This window comes from Harpia harpyja, chromosome 14 (assembly GCF_026419915.1).
Source record: "Harpia harpyja isolate bHarHar1 chromosome 14, bHarHar1 primary haplotype, whole genome shotgun sequence".
NCBI classification, from domain to species: Eukaryota; Metazoa; Chordata; class Aves; order Accipitriformes; family Accipitridae; genus Harpia; species Harpia harpyja.
The window spans coordinates 7,483,009-7,500,770 of NC_068953.1; the positions used below are offsets into that span (position 1 = coordinate 7,483,009).

General features: G+C 51.6%; 2 protein-coding genes and 1 long non-coding RNA gene across 6 annotated transcripts; 1 reads left to right on the forward strand and 2 right to left on the reverse strand.

Moving 5' to 3' along the window:
• Window positions 1-1,172: 1,172 nt before the first annotated feature.
• Window positions 1,173-12,957, reverse strand: MYCBPAP (MYCBP associated protein). 4 transcript variants are annotated; one of them, XM_052808715.1, is made up of 19 exons: window positions 12,763-12,957; window positions 11,885-12,009; window positions 11,236-11,395; window positions 11,017-11,120; window positions 10,343-10,517; window positions 9,902-10,017; window positions 9,027-9,177; window positions 8,650-8,765; window positions 7,851-7,951; window positions 7,080-7,191; window positions 6,540-6,729; window positions 5,834-6,021; window positions 5,113-5,259; window positions 4,649-4,933; window positions 3,673-3,794; window positions 2,819-2,934; window positions 2,184-2,317; window positions 1,814-1,930; window positions 1,173-1,325 (listed from the first exon to the last, which is right to left on the reverse strand). In XM_052808715.1, exons 1-19 carry the CDS (start codon window positions 12,860-12,862, stop codon window positions 1,221-1,223), a joined length of 2,664 nt encoding a protein of 887 aa, XP_052664675.1. In that variant the 5' UTR covers window positions 12,863-12,957; the 3' UTR covers window positions 1,173-1,220. The 4 variants fall into 4 exon arrangements, with proteins under 4 accessions (XP_052664675.1, XP_052664674.1, XP_052664673.1 ...); XM_052808714.1 differs by having other exon boundaries at window positions 1,814-1,993; window positions 12,775-12,955; XM_052808713.1 differs by having other exon boundaries at window positions 1,814-1,993; window positions 12,763-12,955.
• A 184-nt stretch (window positions 12,958-13,141) lies between these two features.
• On the reverse strand, window positions 13,142-15,906 carry RSAD1 (radical S-adenosyl methionine domain containing 1). The gene is made up of 9 exons (XM_052808722.1): window positions 15,665-15,906; window positions 14,903-15,036; window positions 14,614-14,818; window positions 14,173-14,538; window positions 14,011-14,074; window positions 13,768-13,915; window positions 13,633-13,687; window positions 13,450-13,553; window positions 13,142-13,364 (listed from the first exon to the last, which is right to left on the reverse strand). Exons 1-9 carry the CDS (start codon window positions 15,827-15,829, stop codon window positions 13,157-13,159), a joined length of 1,449 nt encoding a protein of 482 aa, XP_052664682.1. The 5' UTR covers window positions 15,830-15,906; the 3' UTR covers window positions 13,142-13,156.
• Window positions 15,907-16,008: 102 nt separating this feature from the next.
• On the forward strand, window positions 16,009-17,751 carry LOC128151361 (uncharacterized). Its single transcript, XR_008238353.1, has 3 exons — window positions 16,009-16,478; window positions 16,761-16,823; window positions 17,278-17,751. It is a non-coding gene; the product is annotated as an uncharacterized LOC128151361 (long non-coding RNA).
• Window positions 17,752-17,762: the final 11 nt, after the last annotated feature.

Below are 17,762 nucleotides of genomic sequence, written 5' to 3' on the forward strand. Positions count from 1 at the left end.
ATCCTCACCCCAGAGAGAGCACATGAGTTAAAACGAGAAAGTAAAAGAAAACAATTCTGCAGAAGGAACAGTTATTTTACACTACGTGCAGCTCCAAGACGCGTGTCAGTGTGGCTGCCAATGTAAAAGAGCACGTGCCCGAGGCGCACACGCCTGGTGCAACTGCGCAGCAATGTACAGAATTTGTAACAGCAATGCTCAGCACGGATATGCATCTGCTGCCTTAGAATCCCAAAGGTATCACAAACCTCAATTAATAATCTACACTGATGTCATTTCTCTACAGGGCCAAAGCCTTTCTGGGGAATGCCGTCCAGCTGCTTTTGCAGGAAGACGGCACTTTACTGACATACGCCATGTCTCTCTTGATGCCAGGTCAAGAGAGACCCTGCACCCAGCTCACCCTGCCTTGGAAACCTGCTCCAACCCAAGCCCAGCTGCAGAGTGTGCGACACTCAGACCTGGAATGCCTCCACAGAAAGCTCCATTCCAGCTGCAATGCACAAGGAAACCCAGACCAGACGCACATGCAGGCTGCAAGAGGCAGCAGGGGTGGCTGTAACACAAGGCCTTACCATATTCACAATATTTATGGCATGAATTTCACTCACTTGAATTCAAGAGTGATTAGTCCTGGAAGGAAGCAAGAGCGAGCTGGCTCAGAATGGGGCATGGGTACCTTGAGCTGGATGGAAAGAGATGGCAAGATCAGCACAAGTAAACTAATGGGTGTAAAACCAGGCAGGGTGGCACACCCTTTGGGATAATGCTGTCAGCAAGTCCTGAGAGGAGACTGGACAAGAGTCAAAAATATGATCAAAAATGGGATGAATTTTTCTAAGTTACTATCCTGGTAGTTGGACTCATGAGTACAAGGGACACTCTCTGCTCACTCACCTGCTAGCCAAGCAAGATCAAGAAGCAAAGAATAAGACATATCTCACGTTGACTGGCGCTTTTAAATTCTTCTTCCTTAGCAGAAATGCCAGTATTTGCCAGTCTTAACGGTTTCTGAGGCTGTGATATTTCTTGCCTTGTCTCTTCTTGGCAAGCGATCATCTGTGGAAGTAACAGATGATCTAGCAATATTCTCACATCACAAGATGTCACAAAAGAGGCAGGCCAGTATTTGCAATCACTGCATCATGTCAGAAAGAAGAATCGCCACCTGATCTGTGTAAATATGGTTATTTATTTATTTTTTAAAAGTAAGTCTATTTCTAGTTATAAAGGGCTTCACTCTCCCACTTTAGAGCACCTTTTTTCTTTAGTTCCTCAAATAAAGAAACCATTTTGCTCACCATTGAATCCAGCAGTCCATAAACCTGCAGCAGAAATTAACAGAAGATAGTTGCAGTGAAAACACATGAAGAAATCCTGATGACCAGACTGACAGACAGAGAGATGGTTTCTCACACACATTAATGTATGGGCACGCACACAATCATGTAAAAGTGGCTGCCTGCTATCAGCGCTTAGCTCTAGTAATAACTTTTCTGGCTATGAAATGTGTTTAACATTATCTGAAATACAATTAATTCTGCTGATCCCTCAAGAGTCCACAAGCATGCTAAAGACATCCCAGATAGAAATCCCGCATGTGGCTATGTGACGGCTGGATTTATGTGAACAGATTCCAGGCTGGAATAAAGGACATCTTACCTTGTATTTCACACTTACCTTGCTACAGAATTATGGACATATGTTTGTCAGTTTTCTGAGTTTAACAAAATGCTTACCTCTCCACCTAATCTTCAATGTAAGCTTACAAGCAAAGAACAAAAACAAAGATATAAGCTTTGGTCAGACTCACTTCAATATAAAGCTTTTCCTGGTATGTCGCAAATAAAATAGGGTCCACCTGCTCCTGAAGAGGCTCAACTCTATCTGTAGTTACAGCTTCCACGCTCTGTGCTCCCTCTTTCACCTCCTGCGATGAAGTGGAAGATTTCAGCTTTTTCTCATCTTTTAACTTTCTGCTGCTTGGACATTCCTATTCAGGGACAGACGGAAAAAAAAGTTACATAGGACAAAACATCTTTCAGATTGTTGCAGGATGCACCTCCCAGAAGCAGCATGTCTTTCACTGGGTTGGAAATCAGCTCAAACTCAGGATACACAACCTCAGAATGGATCACACCGTCCCCAGCACTTAAGGTTTCAACAGGCCTCCCAACACATACCTCTTTCTCTTTGCCTGCTGTCTTTGTTGTTCTTTTTTTGCCTTCTTTATCCTTACCACCAAATGACCTTCTCTCTTCTTTCCTAGTAGTTGTTCTGTCTTCCTTTCCTCCTTTTATAGGTTGCTTTACTTCCACTACAAAAGAAAGAATTTCAATTACCCAGAAGCAACATTTTCACATCCAGAAAGGCAAGCCCACTACACTCATGCAGCGGAAGTATATTACTCTTGCAATGTATTTTCCTCTTTTTATTAATCTGAGCTGTACTGCACTGAAAAACAATACCTTGAAGAGTACTTTGTTTAAATAAGGAATGAACAAGTCTCAGACATCTATCAGAACAAGCCTGTAAGACAGCTAATAGTGAGTGAGATAGGGTTGTCTGAGTTAGTCTGTGTGAAAACCATGGCTACATCTAGCTAAATTAAAAGGCTTATTTATGTGGTGTTTTTTTAATGACACCAAACAACAGATCACAATTAGTATCATGCAATCTGCCATTTTTTCTGACGCATTTTCGTATAAAAGCTTTGAGGGGGAACTGCTGAAATTGCCATTTCAGTTGAAATTCAGCACGTTTTCTGGATTTCCAACAGTCCACAGAAACCGGTTGCTGTGCAAAAAACACCACTTACCTGTTTCCTCTGGAACAACATCTACGTAGGTGTCCTTCTCAGGCAAGCCAAGCAGGGATCTCAGCTTCAGAGAGTGACTCACCAGACCATCGATTGTTTCACGCCACAGTTGGAGACTGAGAAAAGTGTCACAATCAGAAGAGAGACAAGTACAGCAATTGCTATTTTGTTTTACCCTGCGCCCAGGAGTTATGGCACCTCACAGCTGAGAGCTGCTCTGTCCAACTAAACCAATAAAATAGCACCCACCGTCTAAAAATCTGTGCAGAGGGATGCTAAATTACTTTCCTCATGTTAGAGCCCTCTGAGGTCTCAATGGTTTGCAAACCAATGAGCTCATATGGACCCATAAATATTACTGTGAAACCAGATCTGCTCTTCAACATGACACATGTTGGTAAATCAGCATCAACCTGCTCTCTGTGTTTACCAAGAGGAACCCGCATCCTTCTAATTTAGAAGCAACTAGAAGCTGTTGATATGTTTACAGTCTGAAAGCTTGAGCAAAAAACAGAGAGACTGTATGAGGGAGGATACAGTTATCTGAGTAAAAGTGTACAGAAAATTACCCAAAGGTTTCATAAATACAGACTAAAATAATCTTGCCAGAAATAATCTTGTATACTCCCCAAAATTACATGAATTTAATATTCTAAACTTATCTCCAGAAAAAACCCAAAAAGGCATATGGGTCAGCTGGTACAATTAAGCTATAAAAAACCCAGAGTGTAAAGACGACTTCTAGACCTCATATAAATATCTGCACTCTGAATCACAATGCTTGCAACAGAGCTTGCTAAGGCTGCCGATCACACGATGCATTTACAAGCTTTATCTTGCAAACATTAACGCACCAGGTTTGATACAAAAGGTCTGACTGAGTTGGCCTCTGTCCAACACACAGCTCCAGTGCTGCCTTATTGAGCTGGGTCAGTGCTTCTTCTCGCTGCTCCACCTCGGGGATTGACTTTATAGCCTGATGTGAGAGAAAACACAGGGTTCATGGAGCACACCTCAGTCTTCATTCCCAGTCATCTGGACCCTGAGCTCAATGGAGCACACCACGGCTCTCTTCCTGGACACCAGTCTGAAAGCAGGTTGCGCTGGGCACTTACACACCCAGGTGTAGCCCCCAATATGGCTGGGATTTAGCCAAGGTGCGCACGCGACCCAAGATCTGGGGAGCAATCCCAGACCCCCAGTTAGATTCACAGTAAGTCCCTTTGCAACATCACAGGTGTGCTGGAGAACAGGGATTCTAGCGAGTTAGAGGGCCTCGAAATAAAGATTAGTTATAAAAGCAGCAGAGAGGTTTCCAAGAGAGCACTACAGAAAAACTGTGCTGACAGAATCCAAACCACTCTTGCTTTAATCTAAGGAGGTCTGTACTTTATCCACAGCCTGTCATGAGTGCCCCCTTAGGGCTCTGATGAATAGGAAGGACTCTTCAAGGAGAGGAGCCCTTGGGGAAGCCACAGGAGGCTGTAGGATTAGCTTGCCCCCCGCATTCAGTCCTAGGATGACAGAAAGCTAATGGGGGAAGAGCTTAAAATATCTATTACATTGCATGGTTCTCTTTTCTTCTTCAAACAACAGCCCTCAAAGTCTCTCTTGAGAATCTCTTTACAAGAGCACTGAGGGTGTGGTCAGCAGAGATGAAGTGCTTTTCTGCAAAACACATCATAAATCATCTCTAACTCACAGCACATTGGGAGCAGACCTTTGGGTGGGCTCACACTGGGGTAGGCCAGGCTATTTATTTTCCTTCATTTAAGGAAAATGAAAACACCATCAGCTTGTCATAGCACTAGAGGGAACAGGGGTGACCACCTGCTTAAAGTCTTCAAAGGAGAGGTTCCATCCTGAGGGGCCTGGTTCTTCCTCCTCCACATTCATCATTTGACTCCGAGCCTCCTGGAGTGTGTTCTTCCAACCTGGGACCTCTGTGGTGCTGCTCTGAGCAGGGAGAGCCTCTGAGGTACCCTCCTGGAACTGCATGTCCTCCGCAGTGCTCTTCTGGCCTGAGGGCACTTTCTCCTCAAAGGCTGAAGGAACAGTCATGTGCTGTCTCCATAGTTCATGCAGCTGCTTTACCACTCGATGCTGATAATGCAACTGTGATAATGGGGAAAAGGTAAATTGTGAAATGAGCTATGCCTTTCCTCTACAAACTTAATTGTTAAAGCCACCGTGGCAGACTATGCCGGCCTCCAGAAACCCAGGGATGCACCAGCCCCATGGGTCTTCCCTCCCTGCTATTTCAGTTGTGTAGCCAATCAAATAGCAAACGTCACCTCAGGATTCTTCTGGTGGAACAACTCTTCCTCTGTGGCATAGGCACCCACAGGAGATGGGGTGCGCTCTGGGGTCCGAATTCGGACAAGAAGTTCCTTCAGACTCTCTTCTACTATAGTAGCACCTTCTCGAGCAGCCAGGTCACTCTGAGGCACCACAACAAGAATGACATGTGTGAGTGGCCGTTCAATATACAGACACACAAACAAATTCACACCGACACTAGTAACCACACGTATATGTTATACAGGGTTACAAGGACAAGAATAACTGCAATCCCCGCTAAGCAGAGCGATACTTACAACAGTTTTTCCAATAAACCCTACAAATCCTCCCCCAAAGTATACTTCTCAAAGCATAGTGTAATTTTCAATTTATACCTTAACTGATAGCATAGCGTACGACACATAATCCCATCCCCACTAAGTAACTAATGAAATTCATTACCAACAGAATATTCATTCTTTAAAGGACCAGTGTGAACAGTTTAGGAGACACAATCATGTCTTTATTAACAACATTACAATAGACTGCAGAGTTCTTCCATTTTATTTAGCAAACCTGCTCAAGTATGTACAGATGTTCTGTAAATAAATAATCATCTCACCCTCAGCCCTGATTGCATAGCAATAAAAATATCATGTCATCCACTCCCACCCTTACCCTCTATTTGCATACTAAGTTCAAAGCTCACAGTTACCCAGTTACATGCTTGGTTACCTCCAGTTTCTCTCTGAGGTCAGCCAATTTATCCTCATACACAGCAATTCCCCAAAGGGTCACCTGCAGCAGAGCTCCTCCTAATAACAGAGGATGTGTCCCAAATTCCCAGCACTCGCTGAAAATGCCTGCTCTCTCTGACTTGAAAAGAAAGAAAAACTTCCTAGTTTCCCCAGGCAAAATTACACCTGAAATAAGAGAGAAGATGCATCAGTCCACAAGAAACCACCTGGTTAACTTGACCCTTTTCCAACCCCACCCCGAGTGTCCTTATCTGTGCATGAGACTCTTTCCCCATAGCTTAGCTGGTTATCACACTTCATCCAGCTATTTTTCTCCTTCCAGATTTACTCCCAGACACCATGTTACTGAATTGGTGTTATTTCCACTGCACACTCCTTTTACAGCCAGCTCAGTACTCTCTCTGGCAGATTATGCCCAGTTTGCCATCAGAAAATGATTCACTTCTCAATATTCCACCCATTTACATTCAGAGTAGGAGCAACCTCCTTTAAGTTCCATGAAAGGGATCTGCCTCACACACTTCTTTTGGTGTGAGTCAGCTCTGATGCCTAGGGTGGCTTCCTAAGGAGAATCACCCAACAGGCTTGCTCTGCCATTAGTCAGACTCCGCATCTCAGATAACTCCTGAATACGTGATCTCTGCTCTGTGTACAAAGGTCTCGGAGATCAGCAGCTCTCATACCTGGTCTGGTATCAAAGTAAAAACACTGCATCCTCTTCCCCTTGGTTTCTCTGGAGGGAATCTGCTGGGGAAGCCTCATCCAGTTATACCAGATGGCAGCTGTGCCATCATTGCTCACCATCAGGGAGCTTTCAGCTTTTTCGCCAGCCAAAGTCTCAAAGGTGAGCCGGGCAGCAATGCCAATTTCATTCTACAAGGAAGAGGAAAAAGACATAGATAACTATGTCTACTTTACCTGGCAGGCTTTATCTTGCCTGAAGTCATACCACAAATAAGGCGCTGAGCCTTGGTAGGAGAACTTGTAAGGCAGGTCCAATGAAGTGGCCATTATACAGAGAGAGCCTTGGAATCTGAGCTTTACACCACAGAGAGCGCAACCCCTTCTGTTTCTAGCTCTCTCCAGAGCAAACATAAGGATACTCTATTATGCTCAGAATAAATCCCCCATTCTCTGGCCTGGGAGTGACACTCATTGTACAGCTGTGACTTGGGAACTCAAGCAGGCTTAGCTCGACTAAACGATAAAAAGGGCGCAATTACCCTGCAAGAAGTGGTGCAGCTGATCCAACGAGCAGGCTGGCCACAGAAATCTAAAGATGGACCCAGTACTGCTTCTGGAACCACATCAGGGTAGTCCCTCGAGGTGTCACTGCTAAAGAAAACAAGAGCCAGCATTTTCGTGGAGTGAAATTCACTTTTAGAGAGAGGAGAACCAGGGGTGATTTACAAGACCCTGTAAGAAATAATCCCAACTAACGCTTTTCCACACAGTCATCTCTTTAGGGACAGAGACCTGCAGATGTGGTAAACTCCAGCTAGCTACTGGTCACCATCAAGGAGGACAGGACAGCCAGAATATTAAAGAATGATACCTGCCTAAGGAAGGCTGAGGGTACATGACTGAATAAGGACAAGAGGCCCTCGGGTTGTGCCTCTTACAGATGGACAGGACAGGGATAAAAGGCAAATTAATGATGGAAGTGGAAGGCTGGAAAAAGACAATCAGATGGAGGTAACTCAGGGCAGAATCCCCACCCTGCCTAACGTAAGCTCTGGAGCCACACAGAGGGAAGACTGGAGGAAGGGCCTCCAAAAAAACTTTTCTCTCATTCTTGCTCCTTAGGCACAAGGCCCCAAGGCACAAAAGAACTGCTTGATTCCTAAATCTGGTGATTATAATATTAGAATATGCCTTTTATTGTGCCCCAGTGGAGACTCCTCTCCGTTCCAGATAAGAACAACTAAGGATACCCTTACGGACTGGTGGTGCATACCCAAAATTCTTTATTTCTGCCATGAAGTAAAACTTACAGGGTCTCAGACTCTTCAGAAGTGGTGGAATGTGGAAAAGGCTCTGTTGAGACAGATGTGAAAGGCTGCCCTTTACCGATCACCTCCAGTCCATCCAGATCCTGGACATACAGAAAAATGACCAACTCACGAAATCGTGAAGTTAAAATACCAGACAAATGTACCAACCGAGTCAAGTAAAGTGAAGTTGAGATATCTTGCTCCTACGATGGTTTTTAGAGGTAGCCAACGAATGTTCAAGAGACATGGGAAGGAACCAATTCTGGGTCTCCCAAGAATCCTAGATGACTGCACTCCCCACTACAAATGATGCATGGATGGGAAAAGTCTCCTTCACACACGTTTCTCATCCCCAGAACCAAGTTTCAGAAAGAAAAAGGTGAGGTTTGTTCCGTTTTTAAGAGGAGGGGCTACCTGCCTTCAGGAGATTATTTCAGATGCGTGTCTTCCACGTGGGTAAAGGTGTCTTCCCTCTGCCCTGAGGCACTAAATCAAAGTCCTACACCAGTACTGGGCAGGTTTTTTTATTGCCTAGTTCTTGGCAGCTGCATGCTGCTGGTTTGGGCTCCCATTCTGAGGCTCCTAGACCACTCCATGCAACAACACTTAGGGAGGCCAGACAACTCTTTCATGGGTGTGGCCCTTTGGAAATGTGGAAACTTCCAAGATAAGTACTGTGGGGCTAAGTTTTAGATTCCTAATGCTTTTTCAGATCCAGTTCTTGGCAATTTTGTGTTACTCTACAGCATCTGACAAGAGACGAGAGATGCAAAGAATGTCCTCGCTCCTCTAGTCTTACCGGCTTATAAAAATCTAGCTCCTCTAGGACAGATTTTAGCTCCTGCCGTCGATGTTTCAGGAAAAGACTCTTATCCCAGGTTAGATGGAAAGGAATCCTCTTTGGAGGCTTCACACCTGTGGAAATACCCACACAAGAGTTCATTGTCTACACACCCACATGCTTATTAATTTCACTCTCTGGCAAACTTTGGTCTCATGGTGTTTTAAAGACAGGCGGTCCAACAGATGACTGGGAAGTAGCTTGTGCTGCACCTACTGCAAGGAACAACTATAATGTGAAGCCTCCATACTCGCAGGAGTCACTGTTTCTTTCTGCTGCTCCTCCACACTTGTACCCCATTTCTATGGAATCACCTCTCTGCGACATTGCCTTACCTGTTTCCATCCGGACAGTGTGGGGTTTCCCCACATGAGTGACTGGCTCTGGGTAGCCACGTTCTCTCTGAGTCAGTGTCATCGTCAAGCCTGTGAGTTCATCTCCAATACGCTCGGGCTGGCTCCAGAACTCGCTTCCTCTTCGGTAGCCCTGTGGCGGAAAACAAGGCTCCCACTGACACTTTCAGAAGCATACGGCTGCCTGCTATTTTCACAGGGACTAGAAGCTAAAAAGAAAATGAGGTCTAACTCTGCTTATACGGCTATTTTGAAGCCTATAAATTACCACTTTCTGCAGAGCAAGCCAAAATTTCTATCAGGCTGCTGTCAAAGACAAAAGACTTACTTCTAGCTAGTGCTACATGAAGGTTGAATGATATTAAAATAATGCCTCACATAAATGCAAATTCCTTGATAGTGCTATAAGTGTAAAAAAATTATTTTAACATAGGATACTCGCATAATCCTCCTGACTTACCCATACTCCTTTCTCCATGGCAATCACTAAAATTCGAGCCTAAAGCTATCAGATCTTTCCCTCCCTGGAACATCAATTGTGGCACACCCCCCTGCCACTTCCCATTGTGCGACAGTCTTTGGTGATAATCAAGAAGTGGCACTTGCCCGTGTACAGCAGTTTGTTAGCAAGGAGCCAAAGGACACCACCACTTTCCTCTGACTAGTACGGATAGCACAGTTCATGTTTTTATTTTTGAAGTTACTGAAAACCCTGCTTGCACACTCAGCTGAAGGACTTAGAGTGCCTTTGATAAGTATCTAATGACAGGTCTTCAGAGATGTTACTCAAAACACCAGTGTCTTAGCTCTTTCACAAGAACAGAGCAATCAGGATGCAGAGGAATTGGGTCTCTCACCTTTCCAGGAAGCAGGGCAGGGAGACTCCGGTCAATGACATCACGTTCTTCCTGGATTTGCCTGTAATCCTCTGAGATGCTCATCAGCAATTCATTCTCTGGCCTCTGAAGAATTTCTATAAAGAAGAAAGGCCAAATCATTGGTGCTACGCTTCTTCCGGGCACAGCCTTTACCACTACTATTGTTCACGTGTAACTTCCTTACACTGTCCCCCACCAAATCCACTGTCCTTCCCCCAACCAGAACCACCAGCTCACTTCCCCACAGCATCCACGGCCACTAGCACTAGCAGTGTGGGGAGCTCTGAGAACATGGAAGTAGACTGCAACAGCAATAGGATTAACCCCGGTCAGCTATGACCATTAGAGTTTGTTGTGGTGCCATCAAACTCCCCCATCTGCACATAGAATTTCACAGAACAAGGCCTTGGCTTTTCTCACCTCCTAGATATTTCTCCTGCTTTTTCCTGATTGCCATATTACGGTGCCAGTTCTGGAGAGCTTTGTGCTCTGCTAGTGGGATCTGATGAACATTTTTCTTCTTCTCTCCTCCATGTTCCTCTTTTAAAGCTGCTGCAGTAACATCTGGATGAGAAACCGCAATAAAATCTGCTATCTGAAGAGAAAGGAAACATTAAATTAACCTCTCCATGCACACACTGCCACCATAATGAGAATGGAAGAGGGGAGGAGAAAAGAATTCTTCAGATTGACAGTACTTTCACCTTATCACTCTGAGGGGAACAAAAACAGAGCACTAGGAACACACTCAGAAACAATGGAAGGATTTATCTGAGTAATTAGACTCGAGCAACGGCATTGCTGCAACACCAGCTCTTCCCTTGCAAGCCTGATGCCATCAGCAGAAGCACATATGAAAGAGGAAGCCTGCGTAATTCTTCCCTCCATGACCTCATCCTGCACACAGGACTTCAAAACCTGCTGGTGCAGTTTCTCTGAAGGCAAGCCCTCCCCACAGAGTATGACGAGGCTGGGAAAACCACACCTCAGGCCTGACCTGTTCCTGATAGGTGCTGAAAAGCATTGAAAGGTACTGTAGGCACCGCACTCCACCTCTAGAAAAGTGCCGCATTTTTGTAACTTTACAAACCAACCTGAGTGTTTCCTCTGGCTAAGGCTTCCATCTTGAACTCCTGGAGACTTCCCAAAATGTGATGGGGGAGAATCTCTTCACAGCCATCACCAAACAGTCCTGGTCCTACAACACACACACACACACACACACAAAAAAAAAACCAATCCCAGAGCCAGGTTGCTAAAGCTAGGCTTAGCAAAACCAAAATCTAAAGATAAGACATGAAGTTTAACCCTACCAGAAAAAGTCAGTGGTTCCCTGTGTGCCTTTGGGAAAGCAGGACATGCTACGAGGAAATGTGCTGCCTTCTTTGTCTCTCTGGGTCGATATTTTCGAACAAGGTATTTCTTCCTAACTGGAATTCTCCCAGCATCATGAGGAAGGTGTGGAGCATGGAGCTTCAGAAAATAAACAGTCACAATGCAATTAGGTACATACTGACTCACCTTCATTCCTTCTGATCCTTCTAGGATACACAGAGAAGTCATATCAGCACAGGCTGATATCACTTTCCCAATAGTTTTCTGCTGTGTCACTTGGTGTCAAATGCTTCCACTCAACAGTTTGATTCAATTTTTGGAAGGGATGCTGTGAGAGTTACTAAACAACTTACATGTCTTATTAGACCAGAAAGTTGGAAATGTAATTCTGAAGAGGCAGATGACTTATCTTCCCATTTGAAAAGATTGTGTAAGGATCAACAATCCTTTACTTTTAGCAACTGAACCTGATGATCTGACAAGTCATAAAAAGCAGGACAGACAAAATGGAATGAGAACTGAACTCCAAGAGTGGGTTTTGCTTTAAGTATATGGACAGCACCCTCTGTTAAACACACAAAATGAGTGTCAGTTAAAGCAGCTATTTCTATCAGTAAAAATACATACTTTCTCCAGGTCCTCCACCTTAATTGCAAGCGCCTGGATGTCATCTCCTTGCAGAACACACGAAACAGGCTCAGGCTCTTCTGCAATTGTCGAGGAGGACAGTTCATGTGTCTTTTCCTTCTTGTCTGAAAAACAGATGAAGAGACCTCCTCTTCAGTCTCCCAAGGAAAACCCATCTTTCTCTTTCAGCCTGGTTATTCATTTCCAGCTGAACTATGTTTTGGGGTGGTTTTGTTTTTTTTAAGGTGGCACAGAACAATTAAATTCAGCATCTCTTACAACTAGAAAATCAAACTCTGAGAAGCTACAAGGACCAAAGCGGGTCACTAGCATTCAACTGTCCCATGCTTTATTCTCGACGAGAGACGACGGCTGACAGAAACACAGTCTGCACTTCCCGCAGGTAAAAGAACAAACTCCTGGGAAGTCTCCTGCTCCAGCTGCAAGCGCGAGCACACAGCCTCCCTGCACAGCTGCGCTACGCTCACCAAGCACAACTCAGACAGCAAGCCGTTGGATTTTCAGAAGCTCCTAAATAGCAAAACAGCTCTTAAATAGCAAAACCCCTGCAGAGCCGGGCGCAGGGCAGCGCTCCCCAGCACAGGCAGGGCCGCAGCCCAGGTGATCCCACCGGGGATCTGTTTCTCCCCTTATCCTTAACCTGCGGGTCCCTCCAGCTGGGACTGACTCCCTGACACGCGTAGGAAAAAAAAAAAACATATATATATAAGAATAATGAAAGGGGGGGTCACTGGGCGGGGAAGTGGCTATCCACGGCGGCTTCAACGCCCGGCTCGGGCGCGGCGGGGACCCCCAGGCCGTGCCGAGGGCACAAGCCAGGCCCGGGGCCCGGCCGCCAGCCGCCTGCTGGGCCGTACCCGGGGGTGTACCGGGTCGGGGCTCCCGCCGGGCCGGGCCGGGCCGTGCCCCCAGCAACGCCGCCGCATCCCGCCGGCCCGCTCCGCGCCCGGGCGCCATAGCAACGCCGCCCGCACACCAACGAGACGCCGCCTAGAGAGGCGCCTCCCGCCCGCCGCTCTATGGTACCGCTTCCGGAGGACGGGACGGCGCCACCCGCTGTACGCAGGCGCCAGCTGTACACACCCCCCCCCCCCCGGGCCCAGGCCCTGCGCATGCGCAACGCGGCAGCGGCCTAGTTGGGCCTGCAGCGCCGAGCACCGCGGCCTTGCAGCGCCCGTGGAGGAGCCGCCTCCAGCGGCCCGGTGCCGCCGCCCCCAACACCCCTCTCAGCCGGCACACAGCTCTCGTATTTTATTCTCCACCGCTCACAACCCCCGCGAGCCCGTTGTGCTCCCCGCGGCTTCGCCACCGGCCCTGTCCCCCGTCGGGTTTCTCCTCAGCTCCCCGGCCAGGGCGCGGCAGGGCGGCTGGCAGTGCCCAGCGGTGCTGCAGCTGGCAGAGCAGGTCGGGCAGCAGGGAGTCCAGCAGGGCCAGGCCCTCCCAGCTGCACCGCAGGCCGCTGGGGAAGAAGCGGCGGCTGAGCCCTGGCTCCGCGAAGGAGACCCCCCCCTCCCCGCCGCCGCCATGGTACCCCCAGGGCTCACCCGCCGTCCAGGACCAGCCAGCCCTGCTGCTGTAGATCCTTCGCCTCCCCCGGCACCCCGAACACGGCCTCCAGGCTGAGGTGGGGGGAGAATTGCCCCCAGCGCTGCGCGCCCGGGGTGAAGAAGGTTGTTAGCGATTTAGCGGCAGGTCGATGCTGGGTTCCCCCACGGGTGGCTCCTCACCTCGTGGGTGATGCCCTCGTCCGTGCGAAGTCCCAGGGCGAGCACCTCCTCCAGCCTGTGGGCACATGGGAGAGCTGTGAGGCGGCACAGAAGGGGAGAGAGGGAGAGAGGGGGGGCAGGCACCCCCATACTCACTGCTCCAGCGGGCTCAGCACCACCCGCCTCCTGGTGCCGTGCCCCCGGCTCTGCACCTCCCGCATCCAGGCATCAGGCTCCAGCGTCTGGACACGGGCCTCCCGGCTGCGGCCACCCTCACCCCATGGCACAAACCGCCCATGCGCCCCTGCAACGGCAGTGGGGGGGGGAGACGATGGAGTTCAGGGGGCACACACGGTCACGCACGCACCCCCCTGTCAGACCCCCATCACTCTGGCTTACCCGGCCCCACCCCGATGTACTGCTCGGCTCGCCAGTACGAGAGGTTGTGGGTGCTGAGGGCGCCCTGGGGGAGAGCATTGCATGGGGTGAGGGGGGGCTGAGCCTGCTTGTGGGGGTGGCATGGCATTGGGGGGGGGGGGCACGGCATGGGGGGCACCCCACCTTCCTTGCAAAATTGGAGACCTCGTAGTGCCGGAAGCCGGCAGCCGCCAGCATGGCGCGGGCTGTCTGGTACATGTCGGCCAGGAGGTCCTGGGGGGGCACGGGCAGGGCCCCCCCCCAGACCTGCGCCGCCAGCGCCGTGCCCCGCTCCAGCGTCAGCTGGTACAGGGAGACGTGGTCATCGCAGAGCCCCAGCGCCGCCTCCAGCCCCCGGGTCCAGGCGTCCCGGCTCTGCCCCGGCAGCCCGAAGAGGAGGTCGACGGAGGTTCGGCCGGGGAAGAGCCCCCGCGCCGCCTCCACAGCCCCCTGCGCCTCCGCCGCCGTGTGCTCCCGGCCCAGCAGCCGCAGCTCTGCGTCGTCCAGAGACTGTGGAGGGAGCGCAGTGGCAGTGGGGAGGCACGGGGGGCTGCGGCAGACAGGACGAGGGAGAGCCCCTCACACCTGGACGCCGATGGAGAGGCGGTTGACGCCGGCTTCCCTGAAGCCGGCGAGGCGCGGTGTGCCGGCAGAGCCAGGGTTGGCCTCCAGCGTGACCTCGGCGCCGGCGGGGAGGTGGGCAGCCCCTGCGACGGCCTCCAGCACCGCTGCGATGGTGCGGGGGCTGGCCAGGCTGGGGGTGCCCCCTCCGAAGAAGACGGAGGTGACGCTGTAGGGCAGAGGGTGGGGAGGCTGCGGGCAGGTGCCGAAGGGCCCCGCACCCCCCCAACCCGAGACCTCCCCAAGCACCCACCTCTGCACCTGGCTGAGGTGGAGCAGGGTGCGTGCCTCCCGCACCAGGCAGGCGCGCACGGCCGCCTCGTCCACCGCCGGCACCACGTACTTGTTGAAGTTGCAGTAGGAGCAGCGCTTGCGGCAGTAGGGCCACTGCGGGCACGGGATGCCGTGGGGGACGGCTGCGCCCCCAGGCACCCCACTTTGGGGAGGGGGACAGCCCCATGCACGGGCCCCAGTGCTCCCCACCTGCCCCAGGGGCACAAGGTGCATGCCCCGTGGGTGCCTCCCCCCTTCACGTGGATGGCTCAGGCACCCCCCCTCAGCATCCTCCAGGTGTGCTCCATGACATGTGCAAGGCTGGGATGCACGCCCACGTGTGCAAACCCCAGGGTCCTGCATGCACCCACACGTGTGCAAGCCCCGTGGTCCCACGGTCGCTCCCCAATGTGTGCAAGCCCGGGAGTCCCACGTGTGCCCCCACGTGTGCAGTCCCCGGCGTCCCTCCCCTAGAGTGTGCAAGCCCCAGGTCCCCTACCCGCTCCCACCACGTGTGCAAGCCCGGGGTCCCCGTGCACCCCCCCGTGTGCAAACCCGGGGGTCCCCTGTACGCCCACGAGTGCAAACCCGGGGTTCCCGTGCCCCCCCCAACGTGTGCAAGCCCGGGGTCCCCGTGCACCCCCACGTGTGCAAGCCCAGGGTTCCCTTGTACGCCCACGTGTGCAAACCCGGGGTCCCCGTGCCCCCCCCCACTTGTGCAAACCCGGGGGTCCCCGCTCACGTGCACGTAGAGCGCGGCTGTAGCGGGGGCGGCCGGTTCCGGGACCGGTTCCGAGGCAGGGGCCGATCCCGATCCCGATCCCGGTCCCGGTCCCGGGCCGCCCCCGCCGGGCCGCGCCGCAGCGATCGCCGCCGCCGCCGCCGGCCGCCACCCCCGCGCCGCCATGGGACCCCACGGGCGGCGGCACCGCCCCGGGGCGGGCAGCGAGCCTGGGCCGCCCCGCCGAGCCCCGGGGGTACGGCGGTGCCGGGGCGGTGGGGAGGGCAGAGCCCTTTGCTTCCAGAGAGCTTGTGCGGGGGGTGCCGGGGCCGAGGGACCCGCTCCCGGTGCCGTACCGGGCACACGGTCCCGACGAGGCTGGGGCACCCCCGGGACCCGCCCCGGCATCCGCCGCCCCCGGCTGCCCCTCCGGGGCTGGAGCAGGGGTTTCCAGCGGAGGGGCTCTTTTGGAGAAAGGAGCCGTGACGTGTCTCCGCGCAGGGTTGTGCAAACCCGGTGCTGACAGTCCCGGGCATTATTTTTTCTTAATTTGCTCTATTAATAGCCATGGAGAAGTGAGAAATGCCGATGACAAAGACCGTGGCTGCAGATTCCTGTTTCCAGGCCAGGAAGGGGGTAGTTCAGAGTAACCCACCCCTGACGTAACTCTCCCTCCCTGGGAAGAGCCCCCGGCTGCCAGGATTTTCCGAGCGGGCAGTGAGAGCTATAAGAGCAGGACCCGGGTACAAGAAGGGCAGAAGCCCTGGAGCCTGCCCGCAGCCCAGCACACACTGAAGCTATGCTGCCAGCCAGGAGGTTCAGCCCTTCACCTCCTGTGAGTATTTACAGCCTGGGCTGCATCGTCCCGGGGTGGGTGAGATGGTCACGGGGCATCTCAGGAGGTGTCCTGGCCAGCGAGGGCTGGATGTGGCCATGGGGAAGGGGATGGCAGGGAAGGAAAGCTTCCCGGGCAGTCAGGCTCTGCTGGGGCTCAGACCCACGGACAGTGCAGCACTGCTCCCGGGACACGAGCAGAGCTCCGGGGAGCAGGGATGGGGTGGCAGGGGCCCACACCCGCCCTGTGCCGGCTGTGACTGGTGCTCGCTGTGTTTCTCAGCAGTGTGCCTACCCACGCAAGCCAGCGCTGACTTCATTTCTTACCGGCCAACCCCCAGCTATGGTGAGTACATAAGGCGCTTCTAGGCAGCACAGGGGTTGTGCAAAGGGTGGAGTTATCAGACAAGAACCAGAGGAGAAGCTCCTCTCACTGCAGGCCTGTCCTGCACTTGGGTTAGTGCTGTGGGAAGCAAAGGAAAGTAAAAAGTCCTTCCCTAGACATTGGATGTAGAGGTCTGCTGCATCCCCAAGGTCACTGGCTGCAGTTGCTGTAATGCAGGTAACAGCTCCTCCTTGGGGAAGGAAGGTTTACAAGGGTCTTAAAACCAGGGCAGGGAGGAGACCCGAGTTTTGCTTGCACACATCCCACTTATTCCAGGGTGGGCAGAGGTGAAGCTGGTGAAACATGCTGACACCAGCCTCACGAGCAGTTTGGGAATGGGGGAAGAACTTGCTGGAGAGACACCATACAGAAAGGGTCTGACACGAACCACCCCATGTGGTTTTTTTTCTTTCAGAAAGCAGGCATGAACAGTGGGCTTGATGTCCACTTGGTCTGCTTCCATGGGTAGAGCCCACAGTCCAGCTGGGAGATCCAGGATCGAGACCTCGCTGATGTTTCACCTCTCTCCCTTGCACCATTTCCCCCCACCCACCGGAGGAAGCCCCAGCGTGGAGGTGGAGGCCCAGCTGCTAGCCCTGCTCGGGAAGGAAGCAGGAGGGAGATGGCCGGGAGGTTGGTGAGAGTCGGCAGCATCGTTATCTGCTTCCCAGCTGGGGTGGGACACTTCTGCCGGGAAGGAAGAGGAGCTCTGCTCTTCCACTTCTCGGAGTAGTGTTTCATGGTTGGGAGGTACCAAATAACTCCCGTAAAATACTGTCCCGGGTATGCTCTGCTTCACACTGCCGATGGGACAGGAACTTTGGTATTTCTGCAAAATCCTTACGGTCTGTCTTGTCCAAAACAACAAAATAAACAATGCCAAGTCTGCCTTGGAGAAGT